This window comes from Hippoglossus hippoglossus, chromosome 22 (genome assembly GCF_009819705.1).
Source record: "Hippoglossus hippoglossus isolate fHipHip1 chromosome 22, fHipHip1.pri, whole genome shotgun sequence".
Taxonomy (NCBI): Eukaryota; Metazoa; Chordata; class Actinopteri; order Pleuronectiformes; family Pleuronectidae; genus Hippoglossus; species Hippoglossus hippoglossus.
In genome coordinates this window covers 22,464,847-22,488,207 of record NC_047172.1, presented here as the reverse complement: position 1 = coordinate 22,488,207, position 23,361 = coordinate 22,464,847, and the positions used below count along the sequence as shown (strand labels likewise).

The 23,361-nt window shown below is 39.9% G+C and overlaps 1 protein-coding gene and 1 pseudogene across 1 annotated transcript; both read left to right on the top strand.

The window, feature by feature from the left end:
- The first annotated feature begins 1,493 nt into the window (after positions 1–1,493).
- On the top strand, positions 1,494–3,718 carry LOC117756535 (annotated as a pseudogene).
- Positions 3,719–5,480: 1,762 nt separating this feature from the next.
- On the top strand, positions 5,481–21,363 carry LOC117756185 (calpain-1 catalytic subunit-like). The gene is made up of 22 exons (XM_034576579.1): positions 5,481–5,534; positions 8,867–9,121; positions 9,645–9,714; positions 11,045–11,163; positions 11,258–11,391; positions 11,499–11,673; positions 12,433–12,507; positions 12,607–12,692; positions 13,282–13,356; positions 13,691–13,851; positions 14,277–14,443; positions 14,723–14,734; positions 14,827–15,035; positions 16,226–16,271; positions 16,432–16,500; positions 16,859–16,916; positions 17,026–17,087; positions 17,253–17,321; positions 17,472–17,550; positions 19,202–19,318; positions 20,943–20,995; positions 21,136–21,363. The coding sequence occupies exons 2-22, from the start codon at positions 8,885–8,887 to the stop codon at positions 21,160–21,162; spliced, it is 2,100 nt and encodes a 699-aa protein (XP_034432470.1). The 5' UTR covers positions 5,481–5,534; positions 8,867–8,884; the 3' UTR covers positions 21,163–21,363.
- Positions 21,364–23,361: the final 1,998 nt, after the last annotated feature.

Genomic DNA, 23,361 nt, shown 5'->3' with positions numbered 1-23,361 from the left:
CAGACCACTGTCTCTCTCTGCTCCAAATGCAGACTGAGAGAGAGATTCTTTGGCGCATGTACCAAAGCGTGACAATGCTGGCATATTAGCTTGCTCATGTTGCTGCTACCTCAGCTACATTTACATTCGTCAACTTGATCCTACCTTGCAGGTTGTGGCTGTCTGTTGTGGTGGGAAATTCCACTGACCAGGTGTCTCACTGATACTGTGATACTGTCTACCTGACAGGATGGAACCCTTATTTGAAACACCTACCTGGAATTTGCCTTGGTATATAGGTGCATACAATGAACATAAAACATAAAAACACAATAAGTACTACACATAAGAAAAAAACAATATATAAAATAAAAAGATATAAAAGATATAAAAAGTAAAGTAAAAAGTAAAATGCAAGATGCAAAACAGGAGTGCAATGTGAATGTGCAATATGCAATGTGCAATGTGCAATGTGCAATGTAATGTAATGTGTGTTAATGTAACACAGACTTGAGGCGTGGGGGCGGGATAAGAGTCCAAGTCAGGTGGGGGTCCCGGGCCTTGTTGATATGGCCAACTGCAGCCGGGAAGAAGCTGGTCTTGTGGTGTGAGGTTTTGGTCCTGATGGACCGCAGCCTCCTGCCCAGAAAATATATTTTACACAATATGGGCCCTTTTAAAGGGATAATTAACCGAAAAATGAAAATGCACTCATCATCTAGCTAGAGCAGCCTCTCTCTCTCTGTCCTTATCCTTCTAGACCTCTCTGCTGCATTTGACACATTGAACCACCAGATCCTTATTTCCTCCCTTCAGGACCTGGGTGTCTCAGGCTCGGCTCTCTCCCTGCTCTCATCCGACCTCAATGATCGCACTTACCGGAGAGGATCTGTGTCTGAACCTTGTCCTCTCACTACTGGGGTCCCTCAAGGTTCTGTCCTGGGTCCCCTCCTTTTCTCTCTGTACACCAACTCTCTCGGCTCTGTCATTCACTCACATGGCTTTTCCTACCATAGCTATGCTGATGACACCCAACTAGTCCTCTCTTTCCCCAATCTGAAACACAGGTAGCAGCACGAAGCAGCCTGTCTGACTGACATCTCTCAGTGGATGTCTGCACACCACCTGAAAATTATCCTTGACAAGACTGAACTAATTTTCCTTCCAAGGAAAGGCTCTCCCACCCATGACCTGAGTATTAACTTTGACAACTCTGTGTTAGCCCCACCCAGACTGCTAGGAACCTGGGTGTGACACTCAACAGTCAACTCTCCCTTACTGCCAACATTGCTGCAACAACACGTTCCTGTAGATACATGCTGAACAACATCAGGAGAATACGTCCACTTCTCACTCAGAAGGCGGCGCAGGTCCTGGTCCAGGTCCAGGTCCTGGTCATCTCATGCCTAGACTATTGTAACTCCTTCCTGGCAGGTCTACCTGCTAGTGCCATTCGACCTCTGCAGCTCATCCAGAATGCAGCAGCTCGACTGGTCTTTAACCTAAATTCACTCACACTACTCCGCTCCTCCGGACACCCAGATGATAAAGCACCACACACAGAGGGAGTGGCTTTTATGCTCTCCAAAGAAGCACAGAGGGCCCTCATCAGCTGGGAGCCCATTAATTCCAGGTTAATTACTGCAAGATTCCAAACTACCCATAAAAGAATCAACCTCCAACTCATACAGTGTTATGCACCCACCAACAACACTGAGGAGGAAACAAAGGACATTTTCTATAACCAACTACAACAGCTACTCCAGGCCAGGAAAGAAAAAGACATCACTCTACTTATGGGCGACATGAACGCAAAGGTGGGAAACAACAACAGTGGATACCAACTGGTAATGGGGAAACATGGAATCGGCTGCATGAACGAAAACGGTGAGAGATTTGCAGACATCTGTGCTGATTACAATCTGGTCATAGGTGGGACAGTCTTTCCCCATAAACCCATCCACAAAGCCACGTGGATGTCACCTGACCACACTACCGAAAACCAAATCGACCACATATGTATAAACAGGAAGTTCAGGCGCTCTCTCCTAGATGTCCGTGTGAAGAGGGGGGCAGACGCTGGGTCAGACCACCACCTACTGGCTGCAAAACTCCAGCTCAAGCTGAAGCGATGCAACAACCCCATCAACACAAGAACAAAGTTCAACATCCAGCTCTTCCAGGACATAGGAACAACTGAACTGTACCAGACCACCTTACAGAACAGGTTCCAAGCCCTGCAAGAAGAAGAGCACAAATCAGTGGAAGAGCACTGGAACAACCTGAAAAACATATGGAAGGAGGCATGCCTAGAAGTAGTGGGGAGAAAAACAAAAAACCATAAACCTTGGTTATCAACAAACACACTGAAGAAAAGTGAAGAAAGGAGGGCAAAAAAAGACACACTAAACAAAAGCAAAACCCGAGCAAAAAAGGCAGCAGCTCACAAAGAATATGAAACAGCAAATAAAGAGGTGAAGAAAAGTGCAAAATGTGACAAGCGGAACTACATCGAGAATTTGGCACAGGAAGCAGAGGAAGCAGCTGGAAAAAACAACCTCAAAGAATTCTACATGACCACCAAGAAACTAGCTGGAAAGTTTAGGCAGACAAACACTCAGATCAGGGACAAACAGGGACGACTCCACACCACCAAGGAAGAACAACATCAAAGGTGGACAGAACACTTTAGGGAGCTGCTCAACAGACAGCCCCCTGCCCAAAAGGTAGAGATCCCACCAGCCACGCACACGCTTGACATCAACTGTGCCCCCCCCAACAAGATCTGAGGTGAGGAAGGCCATCAAGGCATTGCGACGTGGCAAAGCAGCAGGGCCAGATGACATCCCATCAGAGGCTCTACAAGCGAATCTCGACACCTCAACCACCATGCTCCACCAGCTAATAAAGACCATATGGATTGAAGAAGGAAACATACCAACAGACTGGAAGGACGGGCTCATTTCTGTCATACCAAAGAAAGGAAACCTCCGGGATTGCAACAGCTACCGAGGGATCATGTTGCTATCAACACCAGGCAAAGTGTTCAGCCGCATCATCTTGGAGAGACTGCGTAAGGGGGTTGATGATGAACTGAGAGAAAACCAAGCTGGTTTCAGGAAAGCTGGAAGATGTTGACAAATTCACTTACCTGGGAATTGTGATAGCTGTTGATGGTGGGACAGAGGAGGACGTGAAGACAAGAATTGGGAAAGCAAGAACAACATTCAACATCTTAAACAAAATTTGGAAAAGTAACAAAATCTCCCTCAAGACGAAGCTTCAAATCTTCAACTCCAACGTTAAAACCGTGCTGCTCTATGGCTCCGAAACCTGGAGAACCACCACTAACATCACGAGCAAACTGCAAACCTTCATAAACCACTGCCTAAGACGCATCCTTGGAGTCTTCTGGCCAAACACAATTAGCAACATCAACCTGTGGGAATGCACAAAACAAGAAACAGTAGATATACAGCTGTTAAGGAGAAAATGGAGCTGGATTGGACACACACTACGAAGAAACACAACAGCAATAACAAAACAGGCACTGACATGGAACCCACAAGGTAAACGGGGTAGAGGACGACCCAAAAACACCTGGAGAAGGAGCACAGAGCAGGAATTCAAGAAGAAGGGGCTGACGTGGAAACAGCTGGAGAGGATGGCTCAAGACAGATGAGGGTGGAAACAATTCATCAATGGCCTATGTTCCGAAAGGAATATAAAAGCCAAATAGAAATAGACTCCGCTCCTCCGCTCCCTTCACTGGTTACCAGTGGCTGCCCGCATTCGTTTCAAAACATTAGTACTTGCGTACCGTGCTGCAAACGGATCGGATCCAGTCTACATCCAGGACATGGTCAAACGTTACACCCCAGCCCGTTCACTCCGCTCTGCATCTGCCAAACGGCTTGTTGCTCCCTCACTGCGAGCTAAACACTCATCAAAATCACAACTGTTTGCTGTCCTGGCTCCTAAATGGTGAACAGCAGAAAGTTTACACATCTTCCGCCGCAAACTAAAAACACACCTCTTCCGACTATACCTTGAATAAAATTTTAAACTAACAATTTAGTAGCACTTAAAATGGCACTTACTTATAGCACTTTGTAGTTTTGCTTTTTTGAAGAAATTGCACTTTCTGGATTCTTGTTGTTCTGGGTTTGTACCCTCATGTTTGAATGCACTTATTGTAAGTCGCTTTGGATAAAAGCGTCAGCTAAATGAAATGTAATGTAATGTAATCTACTCACCACTATACCATACGTACACTTCAGACGTAATAAAACAACATAAAAAAACTATACTATAAAAAAACTACACTATATAAATAGCATGCCTCCACACTGCTCGTGTAGTGTCATCCAACTGTCCGCAAGCCGTGACATTCATATTCAACAAGAAACGGTGTCATTTGCCCATGTGTTTACCTTAAATATCCTCTGATATCTGGACTAAGCTACGTTTGCTAGCTTAGTCCACTTCCAGTGGACATTTAGGCTTAAAACACGGTGTAATTGACCTTGTTTCGAGTTGATTATGAAAGAAAACGGAGTAACATTTTTCCACTTAAATTTGAACCAGAGTAATTCAAGGTCAGATTAGAACATAAATGTCAAATTTTGAATGTTACAGCAGGAGAAAAACTCAGGGGCGAAAAAAGCCCCCATGCAGATACAGTTGGAGTATCATTTGTCTTACACTGCAAACTTTGGGATAGAACACAAATGCAACACCATTTTTGGGTTGAATTGACAGTCATTTTATCTATAACATTTATGGCTTTTTATTCATATGATATTAATACTGAATGGATCAAGTGCCAAAATTGCACCAAATTCAACAATGTACTTCCTCGCACCATTAAAATTAAACATGCCAAGTGTGAAGCCAATGAGATAAACTGTTCAATGGACATGTATGTGTTTCACATACAGACGGACAGACAGCAAGACTGTCCGTCTTTTTATCTTCCAAAAACAAGCAGATTAGATTAACCTTTGACTTCAAGTGTGTGTGTGAATGTTTGTCTGTCACAAACAAACCCTGGGTGCACCCTGTAAAACATTCCATTCACCACACCGAGCATCACTTTATCAACACGAGCATTAGGTAGAAGTAATTAATGAATCTTCAGTATGTGTGCAGTTCATAACTTCCTTAATTAAAGAAAAGTCATTGCAAACCTCATCTTATTGTAGTTTAGCAAATATGAGGCAGCAGGCAGCCTTGAGAGATGATTGTTGATAGATTCATTTTGCAAGCAGTCAGTGTGTCCATGTTCTAACTAAAAGCTAAAAAACTACATGTTCTGAACAAACAAATTGGGCAGCTCTCTCTCTTTCGCTCTCTCTCTTTGTGTGTGTGTTTCTATCTCTGTATCTTTCTGATCTGTTTATACATGTCTGCTTACAGGTACAAATGCAGGCAGATGTAATTGTTCACTGAGAGTCGTGGCCTCAGGCTTTTGAAGGTGTTATTAGAACAAAAGCTTCTTCACTCATATGTGTTGATCCACCCGAACTCAACACTTTCTCTCTGTGGCTGCTGAGGTAAGAACGCCAATGACAATGTCACTTACACTTATGGAACTTGTGGTGTTGTCATTCTGAGTTTTTCTATTGAACAATTGTTGTTACACAGGAGACATTAGAAATAACTTACTTCTACTGCAATCTTACATAACAACCACAACTGATAAAAAGTGTGGTGATCACAAGAGTAGATAACTTCGCTCTTTAACTTCTCGTCACAATTTAATATTATGAAAAAGGAAATTGACTCTGTTGCCTGTATTTTTCTGTATTATGTATTCTGGACTATGGTGCATGCAAAGGCTGAGAAATGCATCTGTTACATCTTTGGCAATGTGACAACAACATCAACTGTAGGTGTCAGTGCTTCTGCTGCAGGTGCTGGTGCTGTTGGCAGCATGTCAGGAAACTAAATACATGGACTAAAAGTCCATGTATTTTCTTGTATTGCAGTGATTCATCTAATCACAAAGATGGGCAAATGTTACAGATCTAAATGCATTTCTTTCCACTATGTTTGAGGAACACTTTAGAAGTATTAAGGGTATTATCTAATGGTTTAACTTACTTTGTTACACATTATAGCAAATAAGCTGTCCAGATGAGACATATCATAAAGAAAAATCGGGACATCATTGAGAGCAATCATTCCTTACGGGAGGTATTCATTGAACCCCAGGGGTCAGTTTCAGAAGGGCCTCAACTACCAAGGACAAACTAATCAGGAGTTAACTTCATGCTCCTAAACCTGACACTTGGCTTCACCAACCCAAGAGCAACCTCTGCTGTGGTAATTACAATTATTGAAACAATATGGTGAAAACACTTTTAGTGATGTATTTACCAACAAAATCTATCCTCTCACCAGTTTCATAAAATGTAGCACCGCCCATGTTGTGTACCAAATTGATGTTCTTGTGGTTGTTTCATTGTAGGCCTCACTAAAAGGAGGCTGAGGGACAGAGTGGCCGAGCATAGGTATGCCCTCCATACAGGGAATCTGAATTATCCTATGGCCAAACACTACATAGAAGCCCATCATGGGAGCGATAAAACTTTAAGAGTGTCAGGTATTGAAGTAATCAGCTCTGATGCCAGGGGCGGGGACAAAATCAAACGCCTTAATCAAAGAGAGGCAAACTTGATCCATGTCCGTAAAGGCACCAGTTACCTTTTCTCAATGAGGACTTAGACTTATCATCTTTTTATAAATAGATAGCATTGTCATCAGTTGATCATTCTGTGAGGTTCTTCAAACCCTTCAGGTTCAAATTCCTCATTGTAGATACCATATATTTGTATCACTTGAGTACATTTGTAATAATAGTAATAATAATAATAATTATAATTTGTATATCACTTTGTGTATCACTTATCTAAACGAGGTTACAAAGTGCTTCACATAAAAATCCATGGCAAAATGAAGAATCAATTGTAATAAAAGATATTATGTTCAGTTCAATTTAAGAGCCAAATCATAACATGATAAGGTTGAGACCTTAAGTTTGCAGAGGAAACCCAACAGTTCCCACAATGAACACTTTGGCGACTGTGGAGAGAAAAAACTCCCTCATTAACTGGAAGAAACCTCCAGCAGAACCAGAATCAGTGTGGCTGGCCATGTATACAGGGCATTGCAATAATCCAGGCGGGAAACCCAGACCCGGTGTATGGGAGAGAGGCGGAATTTAAAACCTGAGGCAATTAGTGCCTGACTGGGAATATGAATATGATTTGTGATGGTTGATAATTTATTTTTATTTATTTTGTAGTCTTTCATTGTTAGAGACATATAGGGGAAGGATGCTTAACACTGTTTCATGACCGCTGCCTATTTTAGTTGAGTTATAATGGGACGGAATGTTTTTCAGATGCTGTTTATATTGATTAGCTGATGGCTGGTGCGGCCGTTTGGGGGAGCTAGTGGGAGTAGTATTCTGAGGTGCTGTATTCGAGGAAGATGTTTCTAGGGGGCATGTCTGAAAGGTAAACAGTCAGTCTCGTACAGCAGAATGTACAACATGCTGTATGTTAGCCGCTAGCAGTCGGCTGGCAAGCGCATTGGGATGGAGCCCATAGTTGGTGAAGAAGGAAGAGTGCCCCCACAGCAAGTGGAAGTTGTCAACAAAGCCGAGGCAGTGAGCTGAGCAGGCGGACTGGAGCCAGCTCATTATTCTGCTGAAGCACCCAACTCCAGTGTGGGGTTCCAGTTTAACTGGGGATCATGGCAACAGGTGATTTGTTGTCGCCCGGTTATGAATTATGCAGTGTTTAATCTGTGTTCGGACTATCACCAGATAACATGGACGTTTCCTTAAACAAAATCTGGTGTTATACAGCTGACAGAGTAAAACACGCTTCATTAAGGTAAAGCGCACCGAACATCTCAGCGGCTCGGTTGTGTAATGAGATCGTCATCAGTTTTTTATACTATATTTATATTTTTACCCATATGATTTATATTGTTGTCTAAACTTGTTGTTGACATGGACATATTATATTTACTCGCGATGGGTTTTTGTTTGATGTTTATTTCAACGAGACCTTCAGTACATCGTGAAAATGACGAATCTGGAAGTGTTGCTAGCGGCAGCAGCCGGTGCAGGTAGCGGGGCAAATTGTCTGAAACTCACGATCCTGGGATCTGATCGGTGAGATCTAACACTTTACTACAGTTATTTTGGTTGGAAGCTAGGATATTACCTGGTCGAGTACGAGAAATAAGTCTAGATTTGATAAATGTCGATTCGAGATTTTTCTATATTAAATTTATTGTGCAAGGCCCCTAGAGGTCAGGTAAAAAATTGCACGTTTTCACCTTGCACACCTTTAGTGACTGCAAATAATCCCTCTTTGTCTCTGTGTGTCAGTACACCCTGATGAAGACATAAACCGATACGCATCGGATTATTTTAATGCTTCAAGCCCATTGAAATAAAGGCTGTTTACATTTTTCAAACCACTTTGAGTGCCTGGACCTGGATTCTCCATGCCATTATTTCTGGACATACGTTTTCCTCTAATTTCTTAACTACTTAACGCTGTTGGCCTAAACAAAAGGTTATACCATTCCCACACTTCATTTAAATGTGGTAACCATTTCTTACAAATCCCATTACTTGATACCAAATTAACATTAGATGTACTTTAGCTATGTATACTACTTGATTTAATGTACCCCTCCCCATGTTCAAATTGAAGAGTACAGTCTAATGCAAAGTATCAGCGATCGCTCTTGTAATTAGATTTGCATAGAGGTGATTTGAATATAAGGACTCAAATAAGATAAATCTTCTTTGTGTAAAGTTTGTTTTATGCCAAGATTATCTACTCTCTTTTTTTCTGAACAGAGCTCAACCACTGCAGCAATGCCTACCTCTGGTGTGTGTATGAACATCATCAATGCACGGCATCAGAAAAGTGGCTATGGGACCATCACCAACCCCATTAGCTTCCTCAACCAAGACTACGAGCAGATGAAACAGTACTGCCTCAGCCGACGAGTAAAGTACATTGATGAGATGTTCCCCCCTGACAGTAACACCATCGGCCAAGGGTTACTGAAACCTACTGACCTGGACCGTGTGGTGTGGCTGAGACCAGGGGTGAGTGGTGTGGTAGCTGAAAAGATGGGATTTAGCATAACAGTTATCCAAGTTCATGGTTAAATGAACATGTCGTTAAAAAGGCAAACTCAAGTGACTGTCTATCTGTGTTTATTTAAATCCACAAGCGAGTAGCTTATACTTTCGGCTGGTTAAAGCTGCAATGTGAATTTTTCTCAAAGCTAAAAGCTATTTTGTACCATAGGGCAAAAAACAAGATAACACTAACACACTAGTGATCATTTATGTTGTCATGGCACGTTACCGACCGAGCAATAACAGGCCAACATACTGTAGTTACAAATTATTGTGTGTTTTACTATGTCACTTGTTTATTGTTAGCTTGTGTTAGCTGTTGTGTAGCACAGAGTCCCATTGCCAATACTTTTTAAGGATAGAGAGCTCAGATGAATGACCAACCTGACAAGGCAGGCCATAGTAATATTATATTGCAATATTATTTTCTCACAGTTGAAATATTAAAACCTTCAACAATAACGTGTAAATAATTCCTCTGTTTCAGAAAATAGTTTCCAATCCATCTTTGGTTGTTGATGGGGTCTCCAGATTTGACTTTGGTCAAGGCCTGCTTGGTAGGAAACTTGCTTGATTCACAACAATAAATGAGTTTGTTTTACAGCAATGTCATTAAGAGATGCCCACACAGCCAAGTGGCACAACTGCATCCTCATGAAATTGCAGAAAACAGCATTTCAAGCCCAAACAAGCCCAATGTATTCAGTTTCAAACATGTTCACCCATGTTGTCACCGGCACGGGGTTGTGCTGTTATCGGTATCTGAAAACAGGTCTTGCGCACTTATACAGGTACTTTAAATGACAAGCAATGACTTGTTGCATTGTAGGCAAGTAATTGTGGGTAAGTCATGTTTTCAGATAAACATTGTCTTTATTGCATGGACATTACAAATGTATAAAAACTTCAATATACTGAAATTAACAGTTTGCCTCTCTTTAAATAAATAACATCATACATATATTTGTGAGTAAATCACTAATAACAGAAAACAAACTGTGTGTGTGTGTGTGTGTGTGTGTGTGTGTGTGTGTGTGTGTGTGTGTGTGTGTGTGTCACCTACTAGCCCCAAGAACAACATTTCAGGCTAATTTTTTAAGTGTTTGATTGTTTGAATTGTGGGATTTGGTGTTTGATGGAGACATGGTTTTAAATCACACGACAGACAACAGACTACAGCTGCCAAGTAAAATAGTGATGCGTCATCAAGTCAACTCCCTTACAAGCAAGTACACAAACTCCACACACACACAAAATTGTATCGCACAGGTGCAACAGCGGTAATTGTGTCCATTGCACAGTTTTTTAGCATGTGTGACACATATGTTGCAGAGCACAGCCCTTTAAAAGTTTGGAAGAAAACAATCCAAAATCCTTAAGCCTCTCCTTCAACAATCTTTTAAGGATTTAAAGTCGCCACTTGTTCTCTATCTCTGTGGAACGGACTCCGGGCGACATAGAAATAATCCCTGTTTTACAATGTATTTTACTTATTATATACTTATTTAAATATGGAATTTTCATTTAATCAAAGCTCAATGAATCATGGTACCTCGAGATGAAAAGGTAACAAGTCGAGTCTGAAAGATAATGGTGGTTATGCACAGGAGTCTGAATTCCAGCATGTGGTTTAGAATGTTCAGAAAAAGTAATGCTCGTGCATCAGTGTAATGATACTGAGAAGACATCCATGTTGTCAAACCTAACCTCATCTGTGTTCATGGGACAGTAAGAACTTACAATAACCACTGTACCAACGTGTATTCTGCCTCTTGGCTGTGTTAGCATACTTGAATGTTTCTTAGACGTAAACCTGTTTAAAGAAACATTACTGTCATGTCTGCTTAACATACTGTCCTGACAACTCAATGGCTCTATTTTACTTAGGAAACTGCTGGTTCCTTGCATCTATCGGAGCTCTGACATTCCAGAATTCAATACTAAAGCAAGTTGTTCCTCTTGAACAAAGTTTTAATGAGGACTACTGCGGGCTGTTCCACTTCAGGGTAAATATTGCCAACATCATCCAAAAAAATAGGTTCTGATCAATTAAATACATCTCATTTTGCTATAACCTTCTTCATATTCTCAACTATTCAGTTTTGGAGGTTTGGGAAATGGGTGGATATTATCATTGATGACAAGCTACCAACAATTGATGGCAGATTAATCTTCGTCCAATCCAAAACCCCGACTGAGTTCTGGCCTGCTTTGCTGGAGAAAGCCTATGCCAAGTATGAAAAACAATGCATTTCTCAGTCACACAGTCCTCATAGTCTCAGAGTGACATTGATCTTACTTTTCTGAAAGTCTTTGAAAGTAATTTAACACCTGCTGTCAGGGTGTGTGGTTCATACGCAGATATGAATACTGGAACTCCTGCTGAGGCTATGGTGGACTTCACTGGTGGTGTCCACATGTGCGTTAACCTCACAGAACCTCCTCCGGACCTGTGGGAGCTGATGACAAGAGCTGGACAAAATATTTCCCTGATGGGCTGTGGGACTCCTCTGGGGGTAAGCATTTATTTACAACACAAAACCACAGAGTTGACAGCTTAACTTCAAAGCATCTCAAGGCTTAGATAATCTAAGGTTGTCCGAGAGCAGTATCTAAGATGGAAGTGTTAATAGACCTGTCTAGCTTCCAACATTTTATGTTTTCATAGCAGGAAGATAAAATCATTAAACAGTAGTTTGGTTTAATTTACAGTTTGATCAATCCCTGATATGCACTTCAGATTCCAGTATAATTACCTCAACGTAAAAGGCCAGCAGTGGCTGCCAAGACTCAATAACTCAGAAAATGATCTGTAGAGCATAAGAACAGTTCAACTGTATGTAATTACCTTTGGCATTTGACTAACAGCCTATGCCTGAAGGAAAAGATTAAGTGCTCGAAGCTGTAGTTAAAGTATGTGGTAGCGAGAGAGGGTGGGGTCAGGGTTTTGAATGGGTCCAATAATGCATGAGAGCATTTATTCCAGTCAATTCAGCTGTCACATCAAGAGTTCACTTAATTTTCTTGTTGATGTCATCAAATTGGCAATTTCCCTTTTGGTTTTTGAGTACATTATTTTCAGGCTTGTGCATTTAAATGGGTGTGTTTGGTACCAGGTTAATTTAGTTTAAGTCTAATGTTATTTAAGAAGTGCAATTAAGTTTTTACTACACGTTGTTAACTCATAAATTTCAGAACTGTACCTTCAGCATATGTGGAGTCTATCAATCCCATTTCAGTGACATCTCTCTATACTGTACACCTCTATCTTGTAGAAGACATCTGCCAACAATGTGTTGCCAAATGGATTGGTCCAAGGCCATGCCTATACTGTCACAGGTGTGAAACAGGTAAATAGTCATATTTGCATTGAAGGCATGGCAGCATACAGAATTCATGTGTTTGTATAAATATCCCTGATTTATTCTCTGCTGCTGATTACTCGTCAGTTTATGAGCCAAGGGAGACTCGTGAACCTGGTGCGTTTGTGGAACCCCTGGGGCAAAACAGAGTGGAAAGGAGAGTGGAGCGATCAGTAAGAATGACTACCCAGCAAATGTTTTATGAAGATTTATAAAGATAGAAGTTATTTTACCCTCACTAAATAACATGTTGCTGATGTTTTCACCGTCACCTTTTTTTGTTAGTCACATATGAAGGGATTGAGGATATCTGAAACAAGAGACAAGACGCCTTTCTATTACTGTCTTTAATTAGCTTTAATACTTTGGAGGCAGTTGTATTGTATTTTATATATATTTATATTTATATGTTAATCTATGTCAATACATGTATATGTTATGAGGGCAAATTTTGGTTCTATCCCATCATTGTGAGGACATTTTGACAGTTTGAGGACATTTTGGCTGGTCCTCACAAATTAAATTGGCTTTTTGAGGGTTAAGACTTGGTTTTAGGGTTAGGGTTAGGCATTTAGTTTTGATGGTTAGGGTTAGGGTAAGGGGTTAGGGAATGCATTATGTAAATTACTGTCCTCACAACTATAGAGTGTGTGTGTGTGTGTGTGTGTGTGTGTGTGTGTGTGTGTGTGTGTGTGTGTATGCATCTTTTTATATTTAACTATGTTTCTTTCCTCCTCTCTCATTGTAAAACTTTCACTAAAGTTCGCCTTTGTGGCAAACTGTGAGTCCTCAGGATCGTGAAATGTGCCTTTCAGTGAGAGATGATGGAGAGTTTTGGTAAGTGTGTTGTATGTTCGAATCAAAATTTGATATCTTTCTTAAAAAGGCAAAAAATTATAATTATTATTGTAACACACCTTTTGTTACATTATAGTTTGGGGTAAAAATGCACTAATGTGTTGATAAAAAACAGAGTTATATATCTAAAAATAAGTACTGTGTATCAGGCACTATGTTCATATACTCTCCGAGCAGTATATTTTCGCTCAAGTGACTGCCACAGAATACATTTTTTTTTTCTCTTATGGATCAAAGAGTTATTAAATACTAATTCTATCATACTCATAATTCAGTGATGATAATTAACTAAATCAATTTCTGATTTGGACAGGATGACACTGGAAAACTTCTGTAAGCTCTACGAGGATCTTGACATCTGCTGCCTGTGTCCAGACTTCCTTGATGGAAGCTCCTCATGCCATTGGAAGTCGTCATTCTATGAGGGCAGATGGGTTGCAGGAACCACGGCTGGAGGATCCACGAAGAACTATGGTACTTTCCAAATATCTGTAAATAAGTTAAACAGTTTTTGCATCTTACAGAGATACAGAGACAGTTTCACTGTTCTGCTCTGTACTGTCTAAAAGAGGCAAACATGACTCCAAATGGAAACTGTAAATAGTAAAACCAGAGACAAATGTGAGATGGAACACGATAACAGCCACAAGACTGAAAAATAGAGCTGGGCCTAATCATTTGCCAGTTAAAAGATCACATTCCAATTTATTTGATGAATTTATAATCACCTTTCAAAATGTAGAAAGAAATTATTAACAAATCAAAATCAAAATCTAAAGTCTATAATTATTTCTTTGGCGCACACCAGACTCCATACACACAAAGCAGAATTTTGCAATCATGGATGAACTGGCTGCAGTAAGTTTGTATTTCACGTTTTGTCTCCTTCAATCTTCCAGAAAAATTCTCCACTAATCCACAGTATCGGATCAAGGTCGGCAAATTATTCAGTGAATGTTCAGAGAACCAGGGGGAAAGAAACTTTCTGATGTCTCTCATGCAAATGCCCGACAAAAGGAACAGACGCCTGGTCCAAAATCTCCACATTGGACTCCACGTATTTGAGGTAAGTTTTGTTTTATCGGGTTTTGTTGTTGTTTTTTGTTTGTGTCACATTTGGATTAAACTTTAAATAGTTCATGCATTGAACTAAGTTGAAAATAGTCACATAAAGATACAAATTAAATAGTTCTGTGGGTTCAGCCATTACATGTCATCATGTTAAACGTACCAGTGGGAAATTGAATTCCATGGTGTGCATTTACTTTATTTTATTTACTTCATAATGTCAAATGTTTTGTTTTATCCCCAACACAAACTTCATTTTCCTCTGGTTTCATCCAAGGTGACCAAAGAAGTAAGTAACATTTCTCACACATTGCCCGTCTATACTGGAGATTGAGCTGAGCTGCATAGAAATTAAATATCTGCTTATTGTTGGCATTACAGTACAAGGCACACAAAGGGAGGTTCCCAGCCTCTTTCTTCGGCAGAAACAAAGCTGTGGCCCAAACTAAAAACTACTTGGACGCACGTGAGGTGATGGAGTTCGTCATGTTGAAGCCTGGTGAATACCTGATTGTGCCGTCCACCTACCATCCCAATGAGACGGCCTCCTTCATCCTGACCATCCTGTCCACGGCCGAGACTCAAGTGCAGTAAGTCACTTAAACCTCACTCATTAGCTTTCAAAGTGTTGTAGATGTACAGTTTATCTGTATATGCCACATAGCATATCCTACAAGACATTACAATGACAAAATACCAGTCTGAACACTGTACATGCAAAGACCAAACTGATGTCAACGTTCAATCTAATGTCTGGTCCTTCTAATGTCTAATATTATGCTGCTTTCAAAAATGTTTGAGAATCTCTGAATGTTCTGGAGAGTTTCTCCTGCCAGCTCCTTAAAATAAATAAATAAATAATATATAAAAGCATTGATTCATCTTCCCAGCACAACCACACTGACATCTGCTGGTCTTTTAGCAGCTCTGCAAGAGTAGCCTGTGTGTCCTGTCTTGCTGAGGGTACTTGAAACACTGCTCCCGTGATGAAGTGAATTAAGTCATTGGACTCAAAGGATAGTGATTAATATTAAGATTAAGATTCCTTTATTGGTCATATGTTAAGTACGATATATAGTAAGAACTCTGGAGAATGTCTGAATAAGACAATGTGAGAACACAGCTGGAGATCCGGAAAGTGGGTGTGTTGAACAGCTGCTACGTTCCTCGTGTGAAAGGCAACATCTGGAGAAAGTCTGTACCCAATGTTGCGGACATTCTCCAGGGTTCATGTCTGAAAAGTATAGAAACGTATTTCACTCAATTGAGAAATAAATTCTGCTCTGTTTTTGTAAATAAACAAGATTGTTCAAAATCCTGCTAGAAGCTCTCTATCTATCTTACTTAAGACACAATTATCTCCCAGTGTCTTGAACCCAAACCCAAATCAAACAGGATCAAACTACACAGGTGGGACATGTTTGCTCTCTATGCGAAATTCAAGATTATTTGGCGATTGTGAGGAAGGCTATCTTGTGACCCAAAAGAAAACTGCATTTTTTTCCTCATGAAATGAGAAAATAATATTGTTCATCCAGAAAAACAGAACACCTTTATTTTTCTCATGAATATTATTACTATAATTTAGAAAAACTGACAATTATTTTGTTACTCCAGAAAAATAAAGCCAAATTATTTTCTTATGTGAAGGTCTGTAGTTATTAATTACTGAATCTCAAGTTTTAACCCCTAACACTACTTGTTACTGTAATTAGGTAGCCTAATGTGATAATTCCCTGCAATGACCACGAGTACTGACGACTTATGTTCTTCCTCTCAGTGAGGATTCTGGAGGCCATAACCACGAACACAACAAAACAGAAGAGGTGCACAAGATTTTATAATTGACCCTCTGTGTAAATATCATTTTGGTGTTTCTGCTTTGATCCATGTTCTTTACTGATTGCATTGATCATATATGATACATGCATATATATATATGTATTACCTTAGCTCAGCTGGAACTGAACACTCCGTCTTTTTCAGAAAACACCAGACGAAAATGTAGTGGATGACCAAAATAAGAGAAAGTTTTTCCGTCAATACTCTGACAAGGTAATTTATGTGTCTTCAGACAATAGGACAACATATTAAAAAGTATTATTTGCTTTCTTTCCAAGAATTTGATGAAAGACGTATGACACTGGGTTATTTTTGAAAATTGCCAGGTTAGCTGTATCCCCCAGCTTCCAAGCATACAGAAACAAGATCAATCTTATATTCAAACAAATAGTTTCAGCTGCAGTGGTGCACACGAGAACTTCTCTCTCACTGTTGTGCGGCTGTCACTACTTGCAATCTGTTGTACGTAAGAGAAACATTCATGCGTGTGCCCTGTGTACCCTATTATTATTATTATAACAATAATTATTATTATTATTACTCTGACTTATTTTTCTGATTTCTGTTCCAGTATGAAGAAGTGGACGCTGAGATGCTCCAGACGATTCTAAATGACCAAATCTTGAAAGGTTTGAAAACTTTGGTTAAATTATTCGAATGTAATTATCTTTTGTTGCATTGCTTAGTTGCTGAGTTTTGGCCAAACTGAATCTCCTGCTATTTTTTGTTTTTGTTCAGGAGATTTGAAATCTGGAGGCTTCAGCATCGATGCCTGTCGCAGCATGATTTCTCTGATGGATGTATCCTACGTGATGTTTATGCTACACTAGAATGTAGTGATATGAGCGCTGTGCATGCAGAGATCTGTCTGCCCTTTTGTTCATTTCAAAGTTATGAATAGATTTAAAAGTCAGGTGGACACATTGAACAGCATTCTGACTTAATACCTTAATGTTGGGTTAAAGACGTCTATCACGGGCAAACTGAATGGTGAGGAATTCCTGCGTCTGTGGAAGAAGGTCATCGTGTACAAGGTAAAAGGATCCAACGACTGGTTACATCATAATTATTACATCACTACTCTAATGAAGTGTTAGGATACATCGTGCTTTAAATCCTGACCGTGTGTGATCTTCCTGATCACCTCATAATTTCACTAAACTGTTGTTGTTTTTTTTACACAGGACATTTTCTCCCAAAAAGACGTTTCACTTACAGGAACACTGTCTCTGAATGAGCTCAGGAATGCTGTCATGGCCTCAGGTGGATGATAAACTTGTTCTTTTTGTCTACTGTGGGCAGACGTCACTGCCTTGTAGGAGTATCCCCCCTTGTTTGAAAACAAATGAACTGTGTACAAAGACAGAAAATACCCAAATAATTTTGAACACAAAGCAATGCTATGAAACCAGGTGCCAAATAAATAAGGTATCCACCAGATGTGGACGAAGTACTCAATGGTCAGTCAGACTGTGACATGGGAAAGAGGTTTCACCGTTTTCCACCAAGCAATACACTTCAACTGGGATTTTCCATCTAACGTCACATTGTTATGGGCGGCACAGTGGTTTAGTGGGTTGCTCTGTCGTCTCACAGCAAGAAGGTTGTTGGCTCAGATCCCAGTTTGGCCGTTGTCTTTATGTCCAGATTGGGGATAGGTTGATGAAGACTCTAAATTAACCGTGAGTGTGAATGTGAAAGTAAATAGTGGTTAGTCCCTGTGATCCGCCCCCCAGCGACCCTCAAAAAATAAGCAGTATCGATAATGGGTAGTTCAGTCAGACAACTCACGTTTGAATGTTTGTTTATTCAACAGTAGAACAGGTTTAGTGTTTGGCGTCTAGGCTCCGACTTAATCACTCCCCCATATGATACACAGGAATGATGGGAGTGATGAGCTAATACTGTAACCCCCCGTCGGAGCCTACAGGTGGATGCTGGGGTGGTGGAGGGGCTGAGACAATTGTCTGTGATACTGCGTAGTAGTTAGGAAGCAGAGAGAGGGATGGGAATTCCCTCTGCTTAAATAGACCGCCTAATGAGGTGGATGAGTACTGTAGATGGTAGTGGCGAGTGAAGTATGTCACATGATGTATGTCACATGAAGTGTGTCACATGATGTATGTCACATGATGAGTGTCACACGATTGAAACAGTGCAGCTCGAGTTGCCTGCCAGAACTAGCTCGCCGGCGTCGCTCCATTTAATTCTTAATGGGTCATTTTTGGGGGGGCTTGTGTCTTTAATTGGTAGAGACAATGGAGAAACAGGAAATTCAGCGGCAGAGAAAACGGGAATGAGACAGTAAATAGTGAAGAGCTGAAGAGGGATCCTGCTGGTCAGAGCATGTTTTGCCCATATAATAAATTTGTTGTAAAACGTTTTGAGCTACATTTCTTGTGCTTTTCAAATATAGTGTTTTATTATTATTGTTTACAAACTGTAAAAAATTGTAAGACATTGCAGTTCATCCTTTGAAAACATCAGAAACATTAACGTCATTAACTGCGTTGCCGATGTATTGCATAATACCCCTCTGCTGTCTTTTTTGGTCAATAATTTTTGTGATAGGGTTAGGGGTTATAACCCTTTTAATATATGCAGAGCACATTCTTTTCATTACAGTAATGAATTGGACTCCATTGCTGCAAATATTGAGATCCTGAATTATCTTGTTAAACTGAGTGGACAACTTAGCTTTTTGGCAATATGCTGCCCCCTATATTTTTATTTATGAATTCAAAAATTGGCCAATTTTTAAACATTCTCCCTTTCACTGTGGTTTTGTTCTATTCAAACCTCCTTACAACAAAATACAACAGTATGAGAGTCCTATTACAAATAATCTGCAGATGAATCAGTAATGAAAATAATGAAATATGTTCTGAACTCTTGTCTGATGTCTATTGTTCAGGAAAGCGTGTCAGCGATGACATGCTGAATTTGATGGCTCTGCGCTACGGTGCCTCCTCTGGACACATGACACTGGAGAGTTTCATCAGTCTCATCCTTCGCTTCGACTGCATGTCCCGTAAGTGCATTTGGAAAGCCGACAAAGCCAATATGCCAGCATCAGAAAGGAAATGGCGAAAGTCTAAACACCCTGATGACCTGCTCACTTATTAATGTCTCCTCTCTTCCTTCTCTGCCACTATTTCTGCAGCCAAAAGCTATTTTTACCAAACAAAAATTACAATCCTCATTTACCAACCCCCCCAAAAAATCATCTCCATCTTTTCGAACCACGTTGACCCCCCCCCCAGTCCCCCTCCTCTTTCCCCCCTTCTACTAAGCCACTTTGTCAACTACTTTATAAAAAGATAGATGACATACGCTCCTCATTCCCAAACCCACCTTCTGTAATTACCTTTCCATCAACTTCATCTTCATCCCCTTCACTTTCCTCTTTCTCCCCCTTGTCTCCCAATCAAGATCTTACCCTGGTAACTTCTGCCCACCCAACCACCTGCCCCCTTGACCCCATCCCCTCTCACGTTCTTTTCTCACCGATCTTATCAACACTTCCCTGTCAACTGTCTGTTTCCCTAACTCTCTTAAAGAGGAGAGAGTGAACCCTCTTCTCAAGAAACCCACCCTCAACCCGTCTGAAGTAAACATATACAGATCTGTCTCTCTTCTTACTTTTGTCTCCAAACACTTGACGGTGCTATCTTTAATCAACATCTCCTCCTATCTCCACCATAACAACCTTCTTGATCCTCACCAGTCTTGTTCAAGGCAGGCAACTCAAATGAGACTGCCCTCCTTGCTGTCACTGAGCAACTTCTCCCTGCTAGAGCAGCCTCTCTCTCCTCTGTCATCATCCTTCAAGACCTTGGTGAACAGATTTACTGTAGGAGGATTGGTCAAAAATTCTCTCACACACACCAGCTAAATGTTAGGCGGACCGGTGCGACCAATGAAAAGTTTAAGTCATACTTCACAGATTTCTGGTTCGCGTGAGCAATGGTCAAAACGGTCATTGTTGTCATTTTTTTTTTTTAATGTATTTATTAATGAATTATCCCGAGGGCCAGATCAAACAGTCTTGTTTAGGGGCCACCCCTGCACTAGAGCTGCATGAGTTGAGGTGTGAATGTGTATTGAACTGTCTGGGAGAGAACTCAGGACAGCAGTGGTGGACAGTTGGTGTCTTGAGCCACCTCCACTCTTCTCCAGGTTGACAAAGATGACTTCTATCAATCCTCTTTAAAATCATCTTTCTTCTCTGGCAAAAATACTCTTTTCAGTCAAGGGGAGATACAACATTAAGTACTAGAGAGTGCTTACATCCACCAAGGCTAACATCCTACCTTGTCATGTTAAAGGGAAAACAATCTCTGCCCTCCATGGCCTATACCCTACCCTTTCACCAAGTTTCAGATAAATCACTTCAGTAGTTATTGTGTAATAAATCCCTGGCAACAGTACAGGATACTAGAGTTTAAGGTGAAGTGGAAACATAACGTTCAATCTTTCTCAACAGTCCAATAACTTTCAATAAGTCCCTTCACTTATTACCATTTGGAGAATTTTGTGTTGTGTAGTGTTTTAGCAAGCCAGAGCTGCTCTGTACCATTGTCCATTGCATTTTAATGGCTATGATTATTTCACTTGAAGCGTTTAGTAACAACACGTTGCTTTTTTCTCAATAGAAGTCTTCAAGCAGCTGTCTGATGGAACGGCCATGACTCTTGGTGAATCAGAGGTAACACAAGCTCTACAGAGTTCTTCATAACCTCTGATTAACAGGACATTGTTAATTCTCTGTGATGAAGTGATGACGATTTTGAGCATCTAGCAGAAATGCAGAAGCAAATGAATAATCTATTTTATGTTTATTTACAGTGGATGTACCTTTCCATGTACACTTAAACTGACAGAGAAGATGAGCTGCAGGACTCATTTGGAACAACTGCAGCAGACGATGTGCAAATAGAATAAATGAACAAAAAAAGTAATCTCTTTTGCAAGTTAGCTGTTCTATATTTTTGAACTACAGGTCGTTTCTTTCACTCCATTGCAAAGCTGAGTGGGAGAACAAATGGGATACACACACAGATATGCTATCAGATACTCCGAATAATTTTTTTTTTACAAATGCTACACTGAAAACTGGCAAAAAAAAGGTCAACTCATTCTCTGCGTGCATCATGGCTACACCCCTAGTCAATGTACTAATGTGCAAAGTTGTCTCCCTGAATGGGTACTGTTCATTTTAAGTGGGTTATTGCATTTTCTGATTTGCTATTAGATGGAAATACTATTTTTGGGGCCATGCAATAAGCATGTTGCCCACAACTTTGGTTCAAACTTGCATATCTCAACATTTATAGATGAATTGCCATAAAACCTGGTTTGTAGCATGTATCAGTGGTACCCATGAAGCCACATCACTTTCTGTCATCTTCCACCTTTGTCTCTATATGATTACCATGTTGTTAACAGTGAATATGTTTACATGGACAGCAACATTTCAATATTAATCCGATCAAGACACTAGAATAAGACAATGTCATATAAAGAGAATTTATTGATTACTTTAACCTGAATAAGGTCCTACTCAGAATAAGCAATATTCAAGAAATGTGGAGTATTCCAAGCTAAATCAGATTATGTGGACATGTATATGTCTTAATAACATTAAAAGGTCCTGCTGGAGTTTTCATTGAATTTTGTGACATCGGCATACGGCAGTAACCAACTGCTAGATGACATTTGCCCTGGGTGTAAACAAGATGCTATTTCAAGTTGGGGTTTTAAATCTGTCGGATTGACATCGGACATAATGGCTTAGTGGACATAGTGATGAGTCCTAACAAGACTGCTCTGTGACATGTAAACAGGAATATGAATTGAATTGAATTCTATTAGCAACTCATGTAAACAACATAATCAACATGATGTCTTATTCTGTATGAAGGTCAACAGTCGGAATATTGGTGTCCATGTAAACATAGTAACTGATGGTTTTGAGTGTAATTTCATGAATACTATCCAGTAATACGATTGCCACGCAGGGGGAATTAGCCAATGTTAGCATGCTAGCATGCTTAAATAAGATTGTGAGTATGGTAAATGTTATACCTGCTAATTATTAGCTTGTTAGCAATAATGTTAGCATACAGTAGTTAACATGTACAGTACAAGTCTTGTGAAATCTAACATCTAGTATCTCGGATTGAATATTAGTAGAATTATTTTATATGTGGGGTAATGCTTTTTCAGTTTTAGGTGGGAGTGTTATTTTTTTCTACTTTATTATTTTTTTGGTGCAAGTTTTTTGATTGAATTTAACAAAATAAAGATATTATCCAGGTTTAGTGTATGAACAGTTCTTTCATCTTTTAAATTCCTTGCAGATATCTTGAAATGTGGGAAATAAAGGTTAAATAAAGTGGGCCTTTTGAAAATGGATTCAGAAAATAAACTTTGGTGACAATGCATTGCCTTGTGATCAGTCATTTGTGTCCCCTAGAAAGAAAATATACAGACGCTTTTATTTTTAGTGCAAACAAGTAAGACACTTGTCTGGATATTTTTCTGTATATGTATGCTCTGCAACTTCGGATGCTATTAAAAAGTGTAGTAAAGGAATTTATTGAGGTAGGAAAACATCAGCACATATTATGTTGAATTTCTTTAAAATCTGCTCCAAGAAAGAAATACAAGCAACAGTTTATTAGTATACATTTATTAATTTTAAGAATAGCAATACAGTTGAATTCATAATAAAATGATCAGTAAATTCAAAGGATTTATTTGTATTACACTTTTCATAAACATTGAACACAATTGTCATCATTAAGAATTCATTCCCAAATCCCAGTATGTTTATCCCGTTAGATCATCACTTAAAACCGATTATTTTGATTTTGTTTTGTTGACAACATGAAGAGATAGAGTGAAGCGGAAATTAAGCAGCTGACAAAGTTCTTCAGGCGTGAATAAATAACATTGACATTAAAGTTAATGAATCACACTCAAGATGTAAGCATTACCGAACAATGTAATAATGATTGATTAGGATGCTAAAGTCACAACGTTGTTTAGGTTAGTTGTAGCATTTGAAGC

What these genes read in the sequence shown, in the direction of transcription:
- LOC117756185 (XM_034576579.1), top strand. Translation starts at nt 8,885, where the DNA reads ATGCCTACCTCTGGTGTGTGTATGAACATCATCAATGCACGGCATCAG. An exon ending in CTGTCACAGGTGTGAAACAG is followed by an intron (nt 12,508 to 12,606) that starts GTAAATAGTCAT and finishes ATTACTCGTCAG; the next exon opens with TTTATGAGCCAAGGGAGACT. An exon ending in TCGCTTCGACTGCATGTCCC is followed by an intron (nt 19,319 to 20,942) that starts GTAAGTGCATTT and finishes TTTTCTCAATAG; the next exon opens with AAGTCTTCAAGCAGCTGTCT.